Below are 17,447 nucleotides of genomic sequence, written 5' to 3' on the forward strand. Positions count from 1 at the left end.
ATGAGATGAGTATATGACATTACTAACCTCATATTCAGGCATGTACACCACTGCCGTTCTCTAGAAGCATGTGTCATTGCATATGAATTTTCTCCATTACTGTAGATATGGTAATATTTTACTTTCAATCCTCCTCCAACAATATTTGTGGCCCATCACCCATCAAACAGCTGTCATACCTGCTTCTTGATAAAGATGTATGGTATTCTGATTGATTGATTGATTACATGAGGAGGTTAGTCATAGAGGAGGTAGTGGTTGTGGGGAGAGGGGAAGGTCATGGTACAATAGCTGTCAGGAGTTCAAGGTGATTGTGAGAAACTGCTACACTGGTAAATTTTGGCTCGGTTTGGATGGGGGGTTGGAGACTTATGATTAAGGAATGTGGTGGATTTATTCTTTAGTCTAGTCAAAAGAGAGCGTAATGTAGGGTAACACTGAATGTGTTCCCTTCAAATCAAGACCACGGGGTGATTCAAGCTTTCCCCTTCATGTCCCAAAACCAAAAGGACTTACATTTTTTATTGGAGGGAGATTGTGTATTTTCCTGAGAAGAAATTGTTTTATCGGAGAAGGTTACCATGGTCTTAAATGAAGTAGACAACTTGATTTGCTTTATCAATATTTTTTTGGGTGCTGAAGTCTGCAATATTTAAGTATATACATAAATTTCTGCTTCTGATGTCAGGTCATTGTTTCTGCATGTCTCACACTGTATTTTACTTGATTAGTCATCTGTTGAAGCCCACACTGTTGAAAATGCTTGATTTTACTCCCTATGCGTGCTTGATGTCATAAAGTTTTTGAAGTCATTGTTAACCTGTTTTTTCCCGTCTCTCTTGCAGCAAGGATATTGCTAATTTTCATCGACCAAAAGCAACATGGTATCCTAATTTCAGTGAGTTAGCTGCTAAACAGCTAGAAAATCTTCCTATGCAAGGGCCTATGAGGGTTATACTGAAGAGTCTGGGTGGCAAAGGGAACAAAATCAACGTGGATGCAGAAGAAACTATTACCTCATTAAAAGCAAAGGCTTCTAAAAAGCTCGGTGAGCCAGCTAATTTCAAAATCTATGCCTGTTTCAGGTTTTAGTGAATCGGACTATCTGAGGTTTTTGGTGGCTTGTGCTCCTGAATCTGTATCCAATTAATGTTGCTGGAAATTTGAAATGCTAATGCCGAGTTGTATTTTTTTTTTTTTGGGGGTTTCTGCAGATTTTAAATTGAATGAAGCTATTAAAATATTCTATATGGGAAAAGAGCTTGACGACCAGAGGACCCTGGCTGCACAGAATGTGCAGCCTAATTCATTGCTTCATCTTGTCCGTACAAAGATACATTTGTTGCCAATTGCACACAAACTTCCTAACGAGAGCAAGTCCTTGCGTCCACTTGGGGCTTTTAAGAAAAAATCTGATCTTTCACTCAAAGATGGTCAGGTTTTCCTAATGGAGTAAGTTACTTGCTTTAGAAATATCTTCAGAAAATTATGTCCATGCTCAAAGGACATTAATTTATACCTTAGCCTAGAAAAATCTCTGATTCTTGTTTGATTATCAACTACTTTTATCACATGTGTATATACAAAGTACACTTTAAGTGATTTCTGTTTACTGCCTTTAGGATTTATGAAGTCTATGCATGGGACAATGGTCTTGGCATAAGGCCATGCATGCATGGTGAAATTACATCTGTTTCTTCCATATAATGCACTTGGCTTGGTAATGAGAGCAGCTCACGTACCACAACGCACTCACAAAAGGAGAATTTTGATTGCTAATTACTTGAAAGTTTTCTGCTTGTAACCTCATGTGGCTGGTGCTTCATGTTGTTAAATTTAATTTCACTTGGATAAGGACATTTTGATTAAGTAATATAAAATTTGACCTGATCAGTAGATTACAAGGAGTTCTCTAATCTCTAAAGGATTCTAACAACAAAATAATTGGCCTTTTGGATTGCACCAAATGGGAGCATTGTGTACCACTGGACTGTTTTATCCCACAAGGCCATAGGACCAGCTATTCCAACCCAGTGGCTATTAGTGGCTGATGAAATCGTAAGCAATTGATGATTTGCTTTCTTGACTTTTTGGTCAAGCAGCTAAGAAGTGTAAAATATAAGAATTGTTGAAACTAGCTATTGGAATATCATAAATGACCAGAATAACGACAACCAGCTACAATAACATAAGTTTTTTCCTCTTGATTGAATCTGTAACTTTAATTAGAAGGTTTTAACATAAGTTTCTTCCTCTTCGTTGCATCTGTAACTTTCATTAGAAGTACCAACAACCTTGAGTATATATAGGGAGCAGCTGATAGCACCAGCTACGCGTTGCTTGTGAAATGGGTACGTATGGGTATCTTGCTAAGTCTAGATTACAATTATAAAATCTGTTGTAACAGATAGGCATACCATCAGAAATGTTTCCTTTACCAATTATATGCAACATCAATCATGGGCTGAAACATCCATTGTCGGTGTAGCTTGTGCCAAGTGGAGGAAGATTCTCTGATCACCTATTACTATTTTGTCTTTGAGTTCTCCCTTTTTGGCAAAGATGGCTTAAAGATCCTTACCTTTTCCTGGGATAAGTGGATGAGATTCAACCTTATATAGCCAAAGATGTTGATGTTGCATGGAAAAGAAGAAGTGGATTAAGGCTGGACAGCTGAAGTGCTAAGCTGTGGAACACTGTTCTTTTTGCAATTGGAAAGAAAGAAACCTTGAGGGTAGAGCTACAGTTGTCCAAGAGTGCTTGCTCTTTGAACTGGTGTTTAATGTTGTATAGCAGAGGCTGTTGTTTCATTTGTTTGCGTTAAACAGAAATTAGCTACGCTGAACAGTCAAACATTATTTCTCTCCCAATAAAATGCATGCACACAAGGGGGGTGGAAAGGAACTGAGACTAGGGCCTTGTGGTATAGCAACTTCTTAGGTGGGACTCTGCCAGTATGCCAAAAGTTGCACAAAGTATTAGAGTATAACTGCAAACCATTTTTTCTTGTGTATAATGCTGCATCTTTTTCTATGATTAATATGTTTGCGTGGGGGGGTAAGAACTAAAGACCAGCTTTCTATTTTGCAGGTACTGTGAAGAAAGACCTCTGTTGGTTGGTAATGTTGGAATGGGTGCAAGACTCTGTACTTACTATCAGAAATCATCTTCAGATGATCAAAATGGTGATACACTACGAAATATGAATGGTAGTTTGGGGGCAGTTCTTGCACTTGACCCGGCTGATAAATCCCCCTTTCTTGGAGATATAAAACCGGGTTGTAGTCAATCATGTATTGAGACAAACATGTATAGAGCACCTATATTTCCTCATAAAGTTGCTTCAACTGACTACCTATTGGTTCGATCACCTAAGGGGAAGTTATCCATTAGACGAATCAATAAGATTCATGCTGTTGGTCAGCAGGTGCTCTACCTTATTGTGTTGGAATTCTGTTTATCTTCTCATGAGCACTATCCTCTTAATTTTTTCCTCTCTTGCTAGTTCCATTATCTACTTGTGCTTGGAGAATGATTTAGTTTCATAATATACCAGTTCGTTTTATTTTTTTAGCTGTTTGTTGTTTGCAGGAACCGCACATGGAAGTTATGTCTCCTGGTGCCAAGGGTCTTCAAACTTTTATGATTAATAGGCTTTTGGTGTATATGTATCGTGAGTTTCGTACTGCTGAAAAACGTGGAATGCTTCCTTGGATCCGCGTTGATGAGTTGTCTGCACATTTTCCTAACATCGCAGACCATTTTCTTCGGAAAAAGGTGAAGCATTGTGCGGATGTACAGGTACTTTTTTCAATTTTGATGATTTTCATGTCATTATATCCTTAGTGGCTCTTAAATTATGCTTTTTTATATGATATGTGATTTTCATGGTACTTTGTTTACTAAAATGTATTTTTCCATTCTCCAGAGAGGGCCAAATGGGCAGTCTTATTATGTTATGAGACGTAATTTCCACATTCCACCAGAGGAAGAGCTTAGACGGATGGTGACACCTGAAACAGTGAGGCTTCTCAATTCGTTGTTCACATTTTATTTTCTTACCTTTGACTGGAATATCAATCTATGCCTGAAATAGTTGTCTAATATCCTACTGTAGGATACTAAAAATCTCTGTTACCCAGAATCGCTTAAGATTTCATCACGTACCCGTGTCTACACGAAACGACCTGACGCGGGTATGGAATCTGGATCAGATCCGGCGTATTCCTTTTTCACACGGCTACTTAGATCTTTAGTTGCGGAAACCCTAGATCTAAAATTTGACGTCCTTTGAAGAGAAAGGTGTGAAATATTTTTTGTCTCCCTACTCCCTAATGAGGCGATTCCTAGGCGGTGTTCTCATCCCTTTCCAGTGAAGAGAGGAAAATATGTAGCAGCGGTAGAGAATAAACTGGTCATAAAGGGGTTTTGTCTTTTCATAGGAATCTTCTTAGTAACATACTAGCATTTAAAAATATTTTTCCCTATTAAGTGTTCCTTACTTCCCTATGCTCTCCAGTTATGCCTATCTCCCTTTTTTTCCTTTATTAATAATTTACGGAGTAATTTAAATAGAAACTTAATACTACGTTAATTTTAATTTCGGATTTCCTTCGCAAAAATATTTTTAAAAGATATAACTCTATATGTAAATATTATTGTGTCCTCGTACCCGTGTCCATATTTTGGACAAAGTCTCCACGTCCTCTTGAATCGCCGTACCGGACACTCGTATCTGTACCCTCACCTGACACTTCTTCCCTAGTCCTGGTGCCATTATTTAGTGTAAGGACAACTTGTCTCAAGACCATACATTTCTGAATCTATCTTAGATTAACTTTATCGAAGGGGAAATGGGGAAAAACATTTCTCTACTGTAGAATGTAGTAGACTTAGAACCTGATATCTTACCCTGATTTACGCCACTGAAATTATTATTTTTGGTTGAACTTATGTCTAAAGATGGAGTCCGAGATCTGTAGATTAAAATTGATGTTTCCCGAATGGACCTGTTTTTTTGCTGATTCTCTAGTGTTTTCTCATATGCTGTTTACAGAATTTTGATAATTAAAACTGATATTTACTGATTCTATACAATACTACTCTTTCCATTCCTTTTTGTTTGACTTGATTTCCATTTAAGTCTTTTATTTTTGTTTGGCTTGTTTGAAATCTTTCCTTTTTATGACACCATCAAAAAAAGAAATATTGTCTCTTCTCCCATTAAAGTAAAAGAGCGATAGAAGGCTTCATAGAACACATGGGAGCCTTCCTTGGTATTCCTCCATATTCTATCTAAGTCAAAATAAAAAAATTGTGGGAGTAATTTTTTTTTCCCCCCGAAGAGAACATGGCTGCAGTGGTCAAAGACTTTCAAAGGACCTCTCTTTTTTCTGGTGTCCTTCTATGAGTAAATAAAACAGTTTTCGATGTGCAATGGGTTAGAATCAGATATGTTTGAAAAGTCATCCACCAACGTGAATCAACTTTTAGTCTTCCATTTAGGGAATAAGTTCTTTGCCATTACAATTCCTCCAGCTAACCTGGAATTCAAGCAATAAGAAGTAACGAGATGTCCTAATGCAGAAAAAGGCTTAATGCTCAAAACTTGAACTTGCAAATGAATTTTCTGGTAAACCCAATCACATTGTGGAACCAATGTTTTTTCTTTGTTTTTGGCTTTTCAAGGATACGCCATGCTCTAAAGTCTTGAGTCCCTTTACTCTATGCAGTAATTGTGTATCCACTTATCCATTGTTTATCCTCTTTTTAAAATATTGCCCACTACATTTGAAGCAGAAGTGTATGTGATATTCAGACAATCTCATACTCGTATCAAACACTATGAGACTCTTGTATTCTCTTTTCCATATGGATATGCTTCTTCCATTTGAAAATAGATGCACCACAAGAAAATGCAACCCCTTGTTTAGAAAGAGCACAAACATGCATCCTTTTAAAAATCTATAATATTATTAACACTCCAAGGCAAGACATGTCATACGGTCACGTGTCACCATTTTCTCAACATGACATGCTACGGCATAAGCGAATTTTAGCTGAATTTCAGTTATCCACCATTTTTAAAAAATGTCTCCAACAACATTTAAACCCATGGCCTCTCATTAATAATGTGAAAGAATTATCATCTAAGCTACATAATCGTATGTTAGTTATATCAATCCAACTTAAATATATTGCATTTCAAAACCACAAAACAAAGGCTTAAACGAATCTAAACAATGGGTAAAATATATGCACACCAAACAATCAAATTAATTTTTATTTATCACAAAATTATTACATTTCCAATCATCTAAAATTTTAATATTTCATTAAGTACTTCTGTTGAAAAATATATGAAGCTTCAATGACCTATATGAAGCTTAATATCATATTACCTGATGACCAATAAAGCGGGGCCGCCCAATAACTGGCTTACCGCATAAAAATCATTTCCTAATGTATAAAGATAATCAAAACAGGTTACAGTTTAACCCGATTAAAGAGTTACCCTATTTTATTGTACACTCGGGCACCCGGCACCCAAAAGCTTTTGTAGGAAGAGAAGGCAAAGTTTGGGAGGGGTATATTTTCCATTTAATTACACAAAATACCCTCACCCCACTTCATTCTTGCCACACACATCATTCTACCAGCAGCTCCCAACCCATAGCCATTTTCTTTACTCTTAAAATCTATCCCCAACCACTGGCCAACGCACAACCATCTTTCTTTCTTACTCTATCCTCAATATCCAGGAAATCAAGATTCCGACGATCGATAGTGTTGGGTGAGCTCCATTTCTCTCTCCTCTTCTCACTAGGCTAAATTTAAGCAGTTGGTGTTTTGTTTTTGCTGCTGAGGTTTCACACCTGAAACGTCCAAGCAATTATGACCATTAAGGGCATAAATTTAGTGATGTATCATGCCATAGACAAAAACAAAAGTGGTTCTCATGGTGGATGTGAGTTAATGGAGTCAGGGTGAAAGTGAGGGCTGGTGGTTTCCGCGAATTCAGTTGTAGAGCTTGCCGGAGTATGTGGGGGGATTTTTAGGGGCTGCTGTTTTGCCGAATTAGCTGAAGGATTTGAGAAATCAATTCCATTACTTGAGAAAGTTTGTTAACTACCAGGTCTACCATTATATCAACAGATACATCTGTTACATGTCAATCTCTTTTTTTTTCCAAAAAAATTGGGAAAAACAATCTTCTGAGTTCTGACACTCCTTTGCATTTATGCATCATTTTGACTTTCTACATTTTATATAGTAACTCAAACCCTGTTTAATTACTAGTATGTAAAAATAACTTCTATTTTGTTAATTGTTGTTGTGTTAATTTCAATGTTATTTACAAAATATCCAGAATTTAATGGGAAAAAGTTGTTCATTGACAAGTATGTCGTTTTCACGCGGCCTCTTCCCCCCCCCCCCCCCCCCCAAGGGGCAGTGAAAATGATGCGTTTATTGAGAAATCAAAAATAGAGGAAGTATGATACTACATCTGTTAGATTTTGGCGGAAATAACCCCAGTCACTCATTTGTGTTCTCATAAAGCTGGATTGAACATTTCTTTCCCCATTAGAATATTTAATTTCTTTCACTCTACAAAGAATTTCAAGATTATAAAAACTTCTCAAAGCTTGCCTCTACTTCTTCTCATCCCCTCACCCTCAAAGCCACCACCACCCACCCACACCACCACTGTTGCAATTGCCATCACACTCTTTCCATCTCCTAGTTCCCCACTTGCTCCCCATCCTCCATCGCCATTACTGTTCCCCACTGGTTCTCCCCCTCCATCAATGTCTCTCCCTTTTCTACTCTTTCTTCCACCATCATCCCAGCCTCGGAAATCATTCCTCACTCCCCAACAACTCCAGTTCTGCACCGTAAAGGATTCAATTATTGGAGTTCTGGGCCAAGCTTCTTGCTAAAGACCTAACTTAGACGCTTCTTTCTTTTCCTTCGGTAAATCGCAGTGACTAATTGGCATATAAACGTAGACATGAGGATTTCAGCTTTCATTTGAAGTGCATATAGTTTGTAGCATCAGTAGGAGATTTCATTCTGGCCACTAGTGTACAGGTGGGGTAGTTGGTCCGCCTTGGCAGTCCCCTACTTCCTGACATATTCTCCGGGTCAACTTCGTCCTCTCTTGATGCCCCTTGACCTTAGGTGCAAAGTGATTCAAAGAAGATCGATCTACGCACAGGAATTTATGCAGTAGTTTCAGTCTTGGAAATCTATTCTGTTTATACTTCCTCCTTCCATAACTCTTATAGCTGCTTGCCTCCTTATCTCATTCTTCTCATTGTACAGGTTTGCACCTATGAAAGCCTACTGGCAGGTCTTCATCGCCTTAAGCGTCTTGGAATAACAAGATTGGCTCATCTAACAGGCCCAACACAGCTTGCTGCGCTTTCATCTGCAATGAATCAGCTTCCTGATGAAGCAATTGCCCTGGCTGCAGCGTCACACATTGAGAGAGAACTGCAGATAACTCCATGGAACCTAACTGCCAATTTTGTTGCTTGTACCAGTCAGGTAATGCACCTACTATATTGGATTTTGCTTTCAGCAACTTTTCTTTGTTGCTGTTGTGCATCTTTTGAAGATTTTTTGCAATATTGTTTTATACTTTGTTACTGTGTATAGTGTCTCTCTTTCTCTCTGACATATGTATGAAGTTATCATCATTATCTGGATGTTGCTTTAGGTCCTTGCTGCAGGGCTTTAGATCTTCCTTTCTGATTTGGATGATTGAACATGATGATACAGCTCCACACAACACATTATCCAAAGTGGTTGAGTGGAAAGATGCTTTTATTCATTAAATAGGGTGCTGTATGAAGACTAGGAAGTAGGGAACACGTGTCAACTTGCAAATATGTTTTGGTGTTGAACTTGTAACTTGTAAGGCTCTTTAAGTATCTTTTGGAAAGCTGTTCTCTATGACGTGTAATTGAAAATTTTCCATTTAGCTTATGAGTTGAGGTTGCTTGTCTTGACTCTTGGATCTATTACTGGTCCTGGCCTGTAGTACTCGTGCTTCTTTGTGGAATGTTAAGCATATACTTGATTGTGCCAACACACATTGTGTCATAGTTCTTGCCTTAGTTTGTTTGATTTTCTCAGGAAATGAGGACTGTTACAGCATAATGTTACCAGAAAATCTTTGCTTTTGTAGTTTCCATTGTTATGTATGTGCCTGTCAAGTCCGCCATCTTTTTTACTTTACATGGTTAGCATCTACTCCACGTTTTATTTGGTTTTGGTCAGTTGTCCAGCAATCTACATCTTGATCGTTCTTGCTTGATTTGAAGGTTATGAATTATTTTGCTGATACAATTTTCTTAGTTGCATTTTGACATTCCCTTCTGTATCAGGATAGAGAAAATATAGAGCGGCTGGAGATTTCTGGTGTTGGTGATCCATCTGGTCGAGGTTTAGGCTTCAGTTATGTTCGTGTTGCTTCAAAGCCTCCATTATCGAACGCCCTGGTGAAGAAAAAGCCTGCTGTACCCCGTGGTACTACCGTCACAGGGACAGATGCTGATCTTCGCAGATTGAGCATGGAGGCCGCAAGAGAGGTGTGTAGGCTTTCTGAACCATTTACTTTGTTCTCAATCTATACAATATAGCATTCCTAGTACAGTCCAACCTCAACGTGGCGCTCTCCCTCATTCATAGTGTTCGATTCTATGTCATTCACAATTTCACATCCATATCTATAAACATACAAACAGGGTGAGTAGAACATCAAACCCACAACCTTGTGTTTGAAGAGTATAAACATATCCATTGAGCTATGTCATCTTACATGTTCTCTTTTTGATAAAAAAATAATAATAATTTGCAAAATAAGAAAGACAATTTAGTAGAAACACAGATGCAGTCATGAATCTCACGTGTGAGATTACATCTGTTCATGCAATAATTCGGGGCACTACATGGACCCAAAAACTAGTTTATATGCAATCCGCTAGGTTGTGCTTTTACAATGGATCTTTTTTCTCACTGTCACTATCTGTATTGATTGCAGAAGATTTTTTTATTTTGTCTGTTAATATTTCACGGCTTATGTGGATTCCGAACATTTAGTTAGATACTAAACACCCCCCCCCCCCCCCCCCACCCTCCCCTTATATTCCTTGGAAAAGAATGAAGGTTGCATTAGGAAACATGGAATTCACTCTTGGGTTGGTCAGACTTAGGAATCATAGTTAGGGAGGAAACATTTCATCTTTTAGTAGATAAAAGGGATGCCCAAGTATCTGTGTTTAGTTTTGGCTCATTCTTTATAAAAGAAAGATTGTCTTGCCATGTCTGCTGGTTCAAGTAGTTGATTCAATATATGGAATTGAAATCTTGGAATTAATTCCTAATACTTATTGTCTTTGGGAAAATGAGCATTTCAAATCCTGTATTTTAAAATTCAATGTGTTGTTTGGTCGTAAAATGGAATTCAGTTGACCTTTAGAATTTTAATTCCATACCAATACTTGGTATATACAAATATCATATCATTAAAAAGTATGCAATACCAAAAACATCAAGAACTGTGGTGTTCAACTGTTCATCAAACAAAACTACATGCAGTCCAAATCGAGTAAAAAAGTGTTAATTTAACAACAAATAAGTACTTCGTATGATGATTCATTGAATTATTTTATTAATCAACAATGGACTTGAGAAAACCAAATTGTTAAGACCATTAGAATTTGGGGAAAAACCAGACCCTAACTCTTCTAATCTTGTTGCCTTTATCGGTGCCACGTGAATCATGTGGTGGAGGAAAGAAATATCCAGTAACAGATGTAGACGGTGGTGAGAGGAGGCGAATTGACGAGGTAGCGAGGGAAGATGATACCAAAAGAGGGGTGAAGGAGAGAGAACGAGGAGTGATTGAGTGAAGAGGAGAGAATTGAAGGAGGTTGAAAGGTCATCAATGGCGGTTGACGAGAGAAAGAAGGGAGAAAAGAAAATCTGTAAGAAACCCGACGGGAGCATTGATTTGTGCAAGCAAAGGAGAGAGACATTAATGGTTTTGAAAAATAATTTTCTTTTTGGAATTTAAGGTTTTTTACTTTTTCCTTATTTCTTGAAAGGTGTGGATTTGCGTCAATTGGCCAATTCCAGTATTTCAAATGAAATCCAAGATTCCAAACAAGCCATAAGGAACTTTTATTTTATTTAAGCATATTTGGAAAGTTCAGTTCTAAAATTATTGCATCCATCTCAAAATACGAAGCTAATCTTTGACTTATGTGGTAAATCTTGTTAATTTTTACCATTAGTTTGTCCAAACTAGGTATTGGTTTGTATTTCTGAATTTTAATTGCTCGATTCTTCTTAATTTTTTTTAGGATTATCAATTTTGTGGATTTCATGCTAGAAGTCAATGGTCAAAGTCATCAAAGTATTACCGCAAAACTAGCATATTATTTAATAGGATAAAATTAAAAGATATGGTGTCAATCATACTTTATGCCAAATAATTCCGGGAAGCCACCCGAAGGCGTGAGGACAGTGACCAAAATGACAGTTTTGTCCAACTAAGAGACTCAATTGAGAAACTTTGTTCGGAGAAACTTTGTTGTGCTTTTTAACCACAGCTTCTTGAGCAGCTCCAAATTTTAATTACTCCAAAGTTCTGGTCCGGATTCATTCCTTGCTGATTTTTATTTCTCTAATTTGCTCTTACATCAAGATTACTAGAGTAACCCACCTCAACCTCGTAGAGATTGTGGCGATAGTGCTGGATTTCATGGTCATTAATATCTAAAGAAACAAAAGGAATTGTGTCTCTCTGAAAAGTTGCTGGCTACCATAGTCGAAATGCTTTTTTTTTTAAATGTATTGTAGTAGGTGAAAATTGGTGATGACAAAAATAAGCATACTACTCCCTCCGTCTCTTTTTGTTTTTTACGTTTTCCTTTTTAGGTGTTCCAAAATGTTCTTTACATTTCCTATTATATTATCACATAAATCATTTAATATTCTATCAAATTTTGTGTCCAATTATTATATTAACCAATTAAATTTATTGGGTCATTTAATCTCTCACACTTTTCCATAGGGACATTAACTTTTTCTCATTTTCCCAATATCATAATTTTGAAAAGAGTGAAAACATTATAAATAAACGTAATTTTCCTCGTTCACATGAAAAACTTAGAATAATCTCAATGCACATTAATTAGTCGTTAAAACGCGTGCAAAATACCAAACGTAAAAAACAAAAAGAGACGGAGGGAGTACTATAGTAGTCTATAGCTTAAGCCTTGCTTTATATTTTTGGCAATGTGCAGCTTTTTTATGTTGAATGGTTAATATGCTACAAACCTGAAAGCTGACATGAGAATAGTCCGTTATCATCTTTATCCTCTTTCCAAAACCTTGAAGTTCCACCTTGGGATGACAGAATTCCGGCTTTTGACAATCTCTCAATTGTTCATTAAAATCTAATACTTCCTCCGTTTCTTTTTACTTGCAACACTTTTCTTTTTGCACTAATCACATACTCTACTTTGTTTATTTTGATGAACTATACTTGAGAAAAATATTCATGTGAGGTCTTGTTAGATTCGTCTTAATGTATATTTTGCGAATATCAATTTCTTATAATTTTTACTTATTGATAATTAATTTTTTTTTTTTTGAGGAGATCGATAATTAAAGATATTACAAGTTATCCATTGACAAGCATGAAAAGCAAAGTGTTCAACTAAAATGAAACGGAGGAAGTACTTTTTAGTTTCCTTCGGATAGAGTTTGGCAGAACTGCAGAAGTTGGCTCAGCTAACAAAGAAGTGAACATGTGCCGACTTTAAAAATAAATTGACTGAATTTAAATGACCGAAATTAGCAGGTTGGACATACTTGTCGGCTTATTTTTGTAATGTTGATGTAGATTATGTCAAGAGGAGGAAGAATCTGTTGCTTTGTTCATCATCTCTTGCTCTTCATATTTTCTTCCTTTACGCAGTTATCCTTGGCTTTCTTGGGATGAGTTAGGTGTAGTAAGAATGTTGGTTCTATTGTCAATTTTACACTGCACTTTGAATGAAAGAAACCAGTCAATAATGAGGGTAAATCTGTTTGTGTCAAAAGTTCAAATTTTCTTTTTATTATACTTGTATAAAACATGACATTTTGAATCGAAGTAGAAAGAACTTAAATACACCAAGTATAAGAATTTTTACTTGATTTGGCACCACTCAAAAAACAGGAAAAGGATTTTGAAACAAGGGCTTGGAAAATAGCTTCTATTTGGGATGGTTAATAATCTCACTCTATTTTATGTTTATGAAAAAGGAAATAGCTAAAGATCATAAATTCAATTGTGGCATCCTTCTCTCCCACTTCACACCTTGCAAACCTTGGAATACTCAATCTTGTGCCATAAAATGGTATGGAAAAATTCTATCATTTAATTTTCATGAAGAATCAACATACAAAAAGTTAGTTATAATAGTATACTTTGATAGTGTCTGTTGGCATATTGTAAAAGAATATATAGCTTTCAGAGAATATAAGGTCCTCTTACTTTGCACACTTCATCTGGTGATATAGGTTCTTCCTTAAATAAGGGAAAAAAAGAAATGACATACAGTCACATAAGCATGCTTTCAAAGTATCTGTTGGCATGTTGATGTGTTTGTTCAAATTCCAATTTCCATTGAATTCTACTGTGCATATATTTGCAATATTGCAAGTTCTATTGTGTTCAACACAACAGTGCATTTCTCTTTGTTTATGTGTGATTTTTTCTAGTCCAGTCTAGAGATTTCGCGGAATATGTAGCCTTTTTGAAGTCGTTCAAGGGAGAAATGTGCAATAATATACGCTGTTTGTGTGAAGATATTAGTGGGCCTCATTTCAGGATGCACTCCGATCCAGAATTATCACCCTTTTTCCTTTTGTAATGATATTTTACTCTACCATTTCATATTACACTCACTGTATGTGGCATCATAAGAAGCTTGCTGCTGCTTGTCTGTCTGTCTGTCTTTTTTTTTGAAATATTAAGGGATATCACTTGATGTCTGAGGCTTGGAACTTTTGCAATCCTTAGGTTCTTTTGAAATTCAACATACCTGAGGAACAGATCGAAAAATTGTCTCGTTGGCATCGTATTGCATTGATTCGCAAGCTCTCTAGTGAACAAGCTGCCTCAGGAGTCAAGGTTGACCCAACAACTATTAGTAAATATGCACGAGGACAGAGAATGTCATTTCTCCAGCTTCAACAGCAGACCCGAGAAAAATGTCAGGAAATTTGGGATCGGCAGATTCAATCTCTTTCAGCAGCTGATGGTGACGAAAATGAGAGCGATTCTGAAGCAAATAGTGATCTGGATTCTTTTGCTGGAGATCTAGAAAATTTACTTGATGCAGAAGAAGGCGAAGAAGGTGAAGAGGGTAACTTAGAGATGAAAAATCACAAGTCTGATGGAGTTAAGGGGCTAAAAATGAGACGTCATACATCTCAGGCTCGGTTGGAAGAGGAAATAGAAGATGAAGCAGCCGAAGCTGCAGAATTATGCAGGATTGTCTTGGACGGTATTTTTCTGGTCCTTTATGCTGAGAATACAAGCTGTGTTGCCTGTGACCATTTGCTGATGATGTGTTGTTTCCTTGAGTAGAGGTTTACATGTACTCTTGATAAATACTGGTTCATGTGTTTCTTATGATGTTTATTTGATGGAGACAATTTGGTGCAGATGATGAAGCTGAGTGGAAGAAAAAAAAGAAACCAAGGCCTAGAGGAGAGGCACTTGGACCAATGCGAGGTCCTCAGTTGAGTTTTGGCTTTGATAACGCAGAGCGAGTCAAGAAGCCTTTTACCATGGTGAAGCATATAGATATGCCTGTTGTACCTGATGGTGTAATAATGGGAAAGCAGAATGCTGATCTGGAGGAGGTAATGACCCAGGAGTAAATTTCTTCGTCTTTCTAAGCATATCTAAGCATCTGGATCGACAAATTTGTTACCAATGTCATTAAGCTTGATTATGTCATCATGTGAGAAATATTGGCCGACGGTAACTGTTACCTTTTGATGTCAGGTTGAAAAGTTGTTTTCTAAAAAACCTATGTCAACAAAGGCAAAAGCAGCAAAAAAGAATGAAGCCTTGCCTGTGGATCTACAGAATAAAAAAATCAAAATAATGACCGAAGGGATTAAGGTATATGAGCTACTTCTACTCATTTCGTAACCTATAAAATTTGAATGTTTACATTCCTTTGACAGTTCTAATGTGGAATACAATTAACATCGACCCTGTTTTGATATGATGCATTTCCGTTGAGTATTTTCATAAGTACCATTTAAAAGGCTGATAACATTTTGACTTCTGTGAATTATGTAAACAGTGAGGCTTATTCTGTAAGGTTGAGGGGACGGGAGGGGCTGTATATAGGCTAATGGATGTGACCTAGACGCCTAGTTTTGTAAATTAGTTCATGGGCAATCTTTTAGGAATGAGGTTGCTGACTGAGCTATGGACCCTGTGGTTTACCAATTAATTAGACAAGAATCATACATCTTGAATAGCAGGATCAATATGACCTTTTGATTTATTGGCTGGCTTTTTACTCTGCTTGCTAGGTAAGAACCTTAGTAGGACATGGTGAGGGAATTTTGTGGGTGAAGGAGGGGTGCACCGTTCTTTGGGGCTTCTTTAAATTTGTTCTGTACCATTTGTCTAGTACTACTTTCATTCTGTAATTTACAGACATCGTACTTCTGCACTATTCACATACTACACTTGAACCATTGTTAAATTCGTTTCAATACTTATTTTTCAAAATGTCGACTTTTTTTACGGAGTAATTTACTTATAGGTAATTAGATAACTGGTCAATGTTTTGCGTTGGGAAGCGTGAAAATCAAAATGTGTGGGTAAAAAAGGAATGAAGGTAGTATCTCTCTAGGTTGCACAAAATTTCATGTAGGTCACTAGGTTTTGTGTCAGGCACACTTCGCATATCAAACACCAAGAAAAAGTAGTTCTGTTAGTTATGATGTGTAACACGTGTTCAAGTTTGTGTCCTTTATTTTTGGTACTGTATTTTCCCGTGATCGAATCGTATGTGTGATCGCATGTGTACGTTTGGGTCCAACCTTGGCAGTGTTACTTAATTCGCTCTTATCACCCGTGAGCACACTTAAACATCATCTGCATTGTCCATGCCAATTTGTGGTTCGTAGTTCATGTAAATGACCCAATATCTGCGAAACAAAGGTATAATTAACTAATTAAATATCTCAATCGTTAGGGATTTATTGAGGGTCAAGAGAAACTACTGGTACGATTGACTAGTGCAATGTACATTCCCTGAAACCACCTTCTTTGTAAAGTTGTTGCTGCACAACTATCGATTTTGTATAATTCCTTTCCTGTCCAATTTCTCTTATGTTTTTCTGTTTAGGTTTGGAGTGGGTGGCTGGGATGTGGGTGACTTAGATATCAGAATTACTGCCCTACAAGATCCAACTCATTCTTTTTAGTTTTCTCTTCCTACTTTCTTGATGTTTAACAAAGAGAAGTTGGTGAAAGGTTGGATCCACCTCGTTTACTTTAATGGGAAAATGAATCTACTTGATAGCTAGAGCACTGTAATTTACAAAAAACACACATATCACTTGTAGATTTGTAGTAAGAACCACCTCTCCCAACAGGGATCTTTACGTTCCAGGCTAAGGCTAGTCTATGTTACTCGGACTCGGGTGTACAAGTATCTGACTCGGGTATTTTGTGAAGAAAATCATGATTTTAGTCCAAAATGAAGTGTCTGGTCTCCATACCCATGTCATGTCAATTGGTAGAAGGTACACCCGGTTGCACGTAGTTCTATGTGCAACCAGTTCATTTTATACTTTTAACCCCTCAAAAGCATATTTTTATAGTTTAAAAGCACATATTTACAAATTAAAAGCACTTTTTACAGTTTTAAAGCACATTGTTACAGATGAAAAGTAAAGTTTTGCAAGTAAAAGGAAATGAAAAATATATAAGTATGTGCTTTTACATCGTTAATGTGCTTTTTAAGTATGTATATGTGCTTTTAAGCCGTAAAAATATGTGCTTTTAACCCGGTTGCATGTAGAACTACATACAACCGGGTGTACATTATAATTTGTGCATGTCCATGTGTTAGAGGATCCAACACGGGTACTTGAGGTAAAATGAAGATCCCAAGTAACATAGAGGCTAGTAAGGGATAGGGAGTTTCAGGAACAACAGATTTAAAATTTCCCCCACTTAAAACTGGTCAGCTTCTAGTTTCCCCAACTCAGATCGACTTTAAAGTAATAAGATTAAGCTCAAACAAAATAAAGAAAAGACCCAACAGCCTATGATTATGATATAATTAGACAAGCAAATTGAATATATCTCAAACGTATAACCCCCCCCCCCCCCCCCCCCCCAATGA

General features: G+C 37.0%; 1 protein-coding gene across 7 annotated transcripts in view; it reads left to right on the forward strand.

Moving 5' to 3' along the window:
* LOC110785409 (transcription initiation factor TFIID subunit 1) overlaps positions 1-17,447 on the forward strand; it is a 29,753-nt gene that overhangs the window by 9,353 nt on the left and 2,953 nt on the right. For all 7 annotated transcript variants that reach the window (XM_021989842.2, XM_021989840.2, XM_021989843.2 and 4 more), the window contains 10 exons: positions 846-1,048; positions 1,215-1,452; positions 3,091-3,427; positions 3,592-3,801; positions 3,929-4,021; positions 8,326-8,550; positions 9,393-9,596; positions 14,084-14,570; positions 14,732-14,931; positions 15,077-15,196. In XM_021989842.2, coding sequence (XP_021845534.1) covers positions 846-1,048; positions 1,215-1,452; positions 3,091-3,427; positions 3,592-3,801; positions 3,929-4,021; positions 8,326-8,550; positions 9,393-9,596; positions 14,084-14,570; positions 14,732-14,931; positions 15,077-15,196 — 2,317 coding nt within the window. The remainder of the gene's footprint in view (positions 1-845; positions 1,049-1,214; positions 1,453-3,090; positions 3,428-3,591; positions 3,802-3,928; positions 4,022-8,325; positions 8,551-9,392; positions 9,597-14,083; positions 14,571-14,731; positions 14,932-15,076; positions 15,197-17,447) is intronic.

The sequence above is a fragment of the Spinacia oleracea genome, chromosome 3 (assembly GCF_020520425.1).
Source record: "Spinacia oleracea cultivar Varoflay chromosome 3, BTI_SOV_V1, whole genome shotgun sequence".
Lineage (NCBI taxonomy): Eukaryota > Viridiplantae > Streptophyta > Magnoliopsida > Caryophyllales > Amaranthaceae > Spinacia > Spinacia oleracea.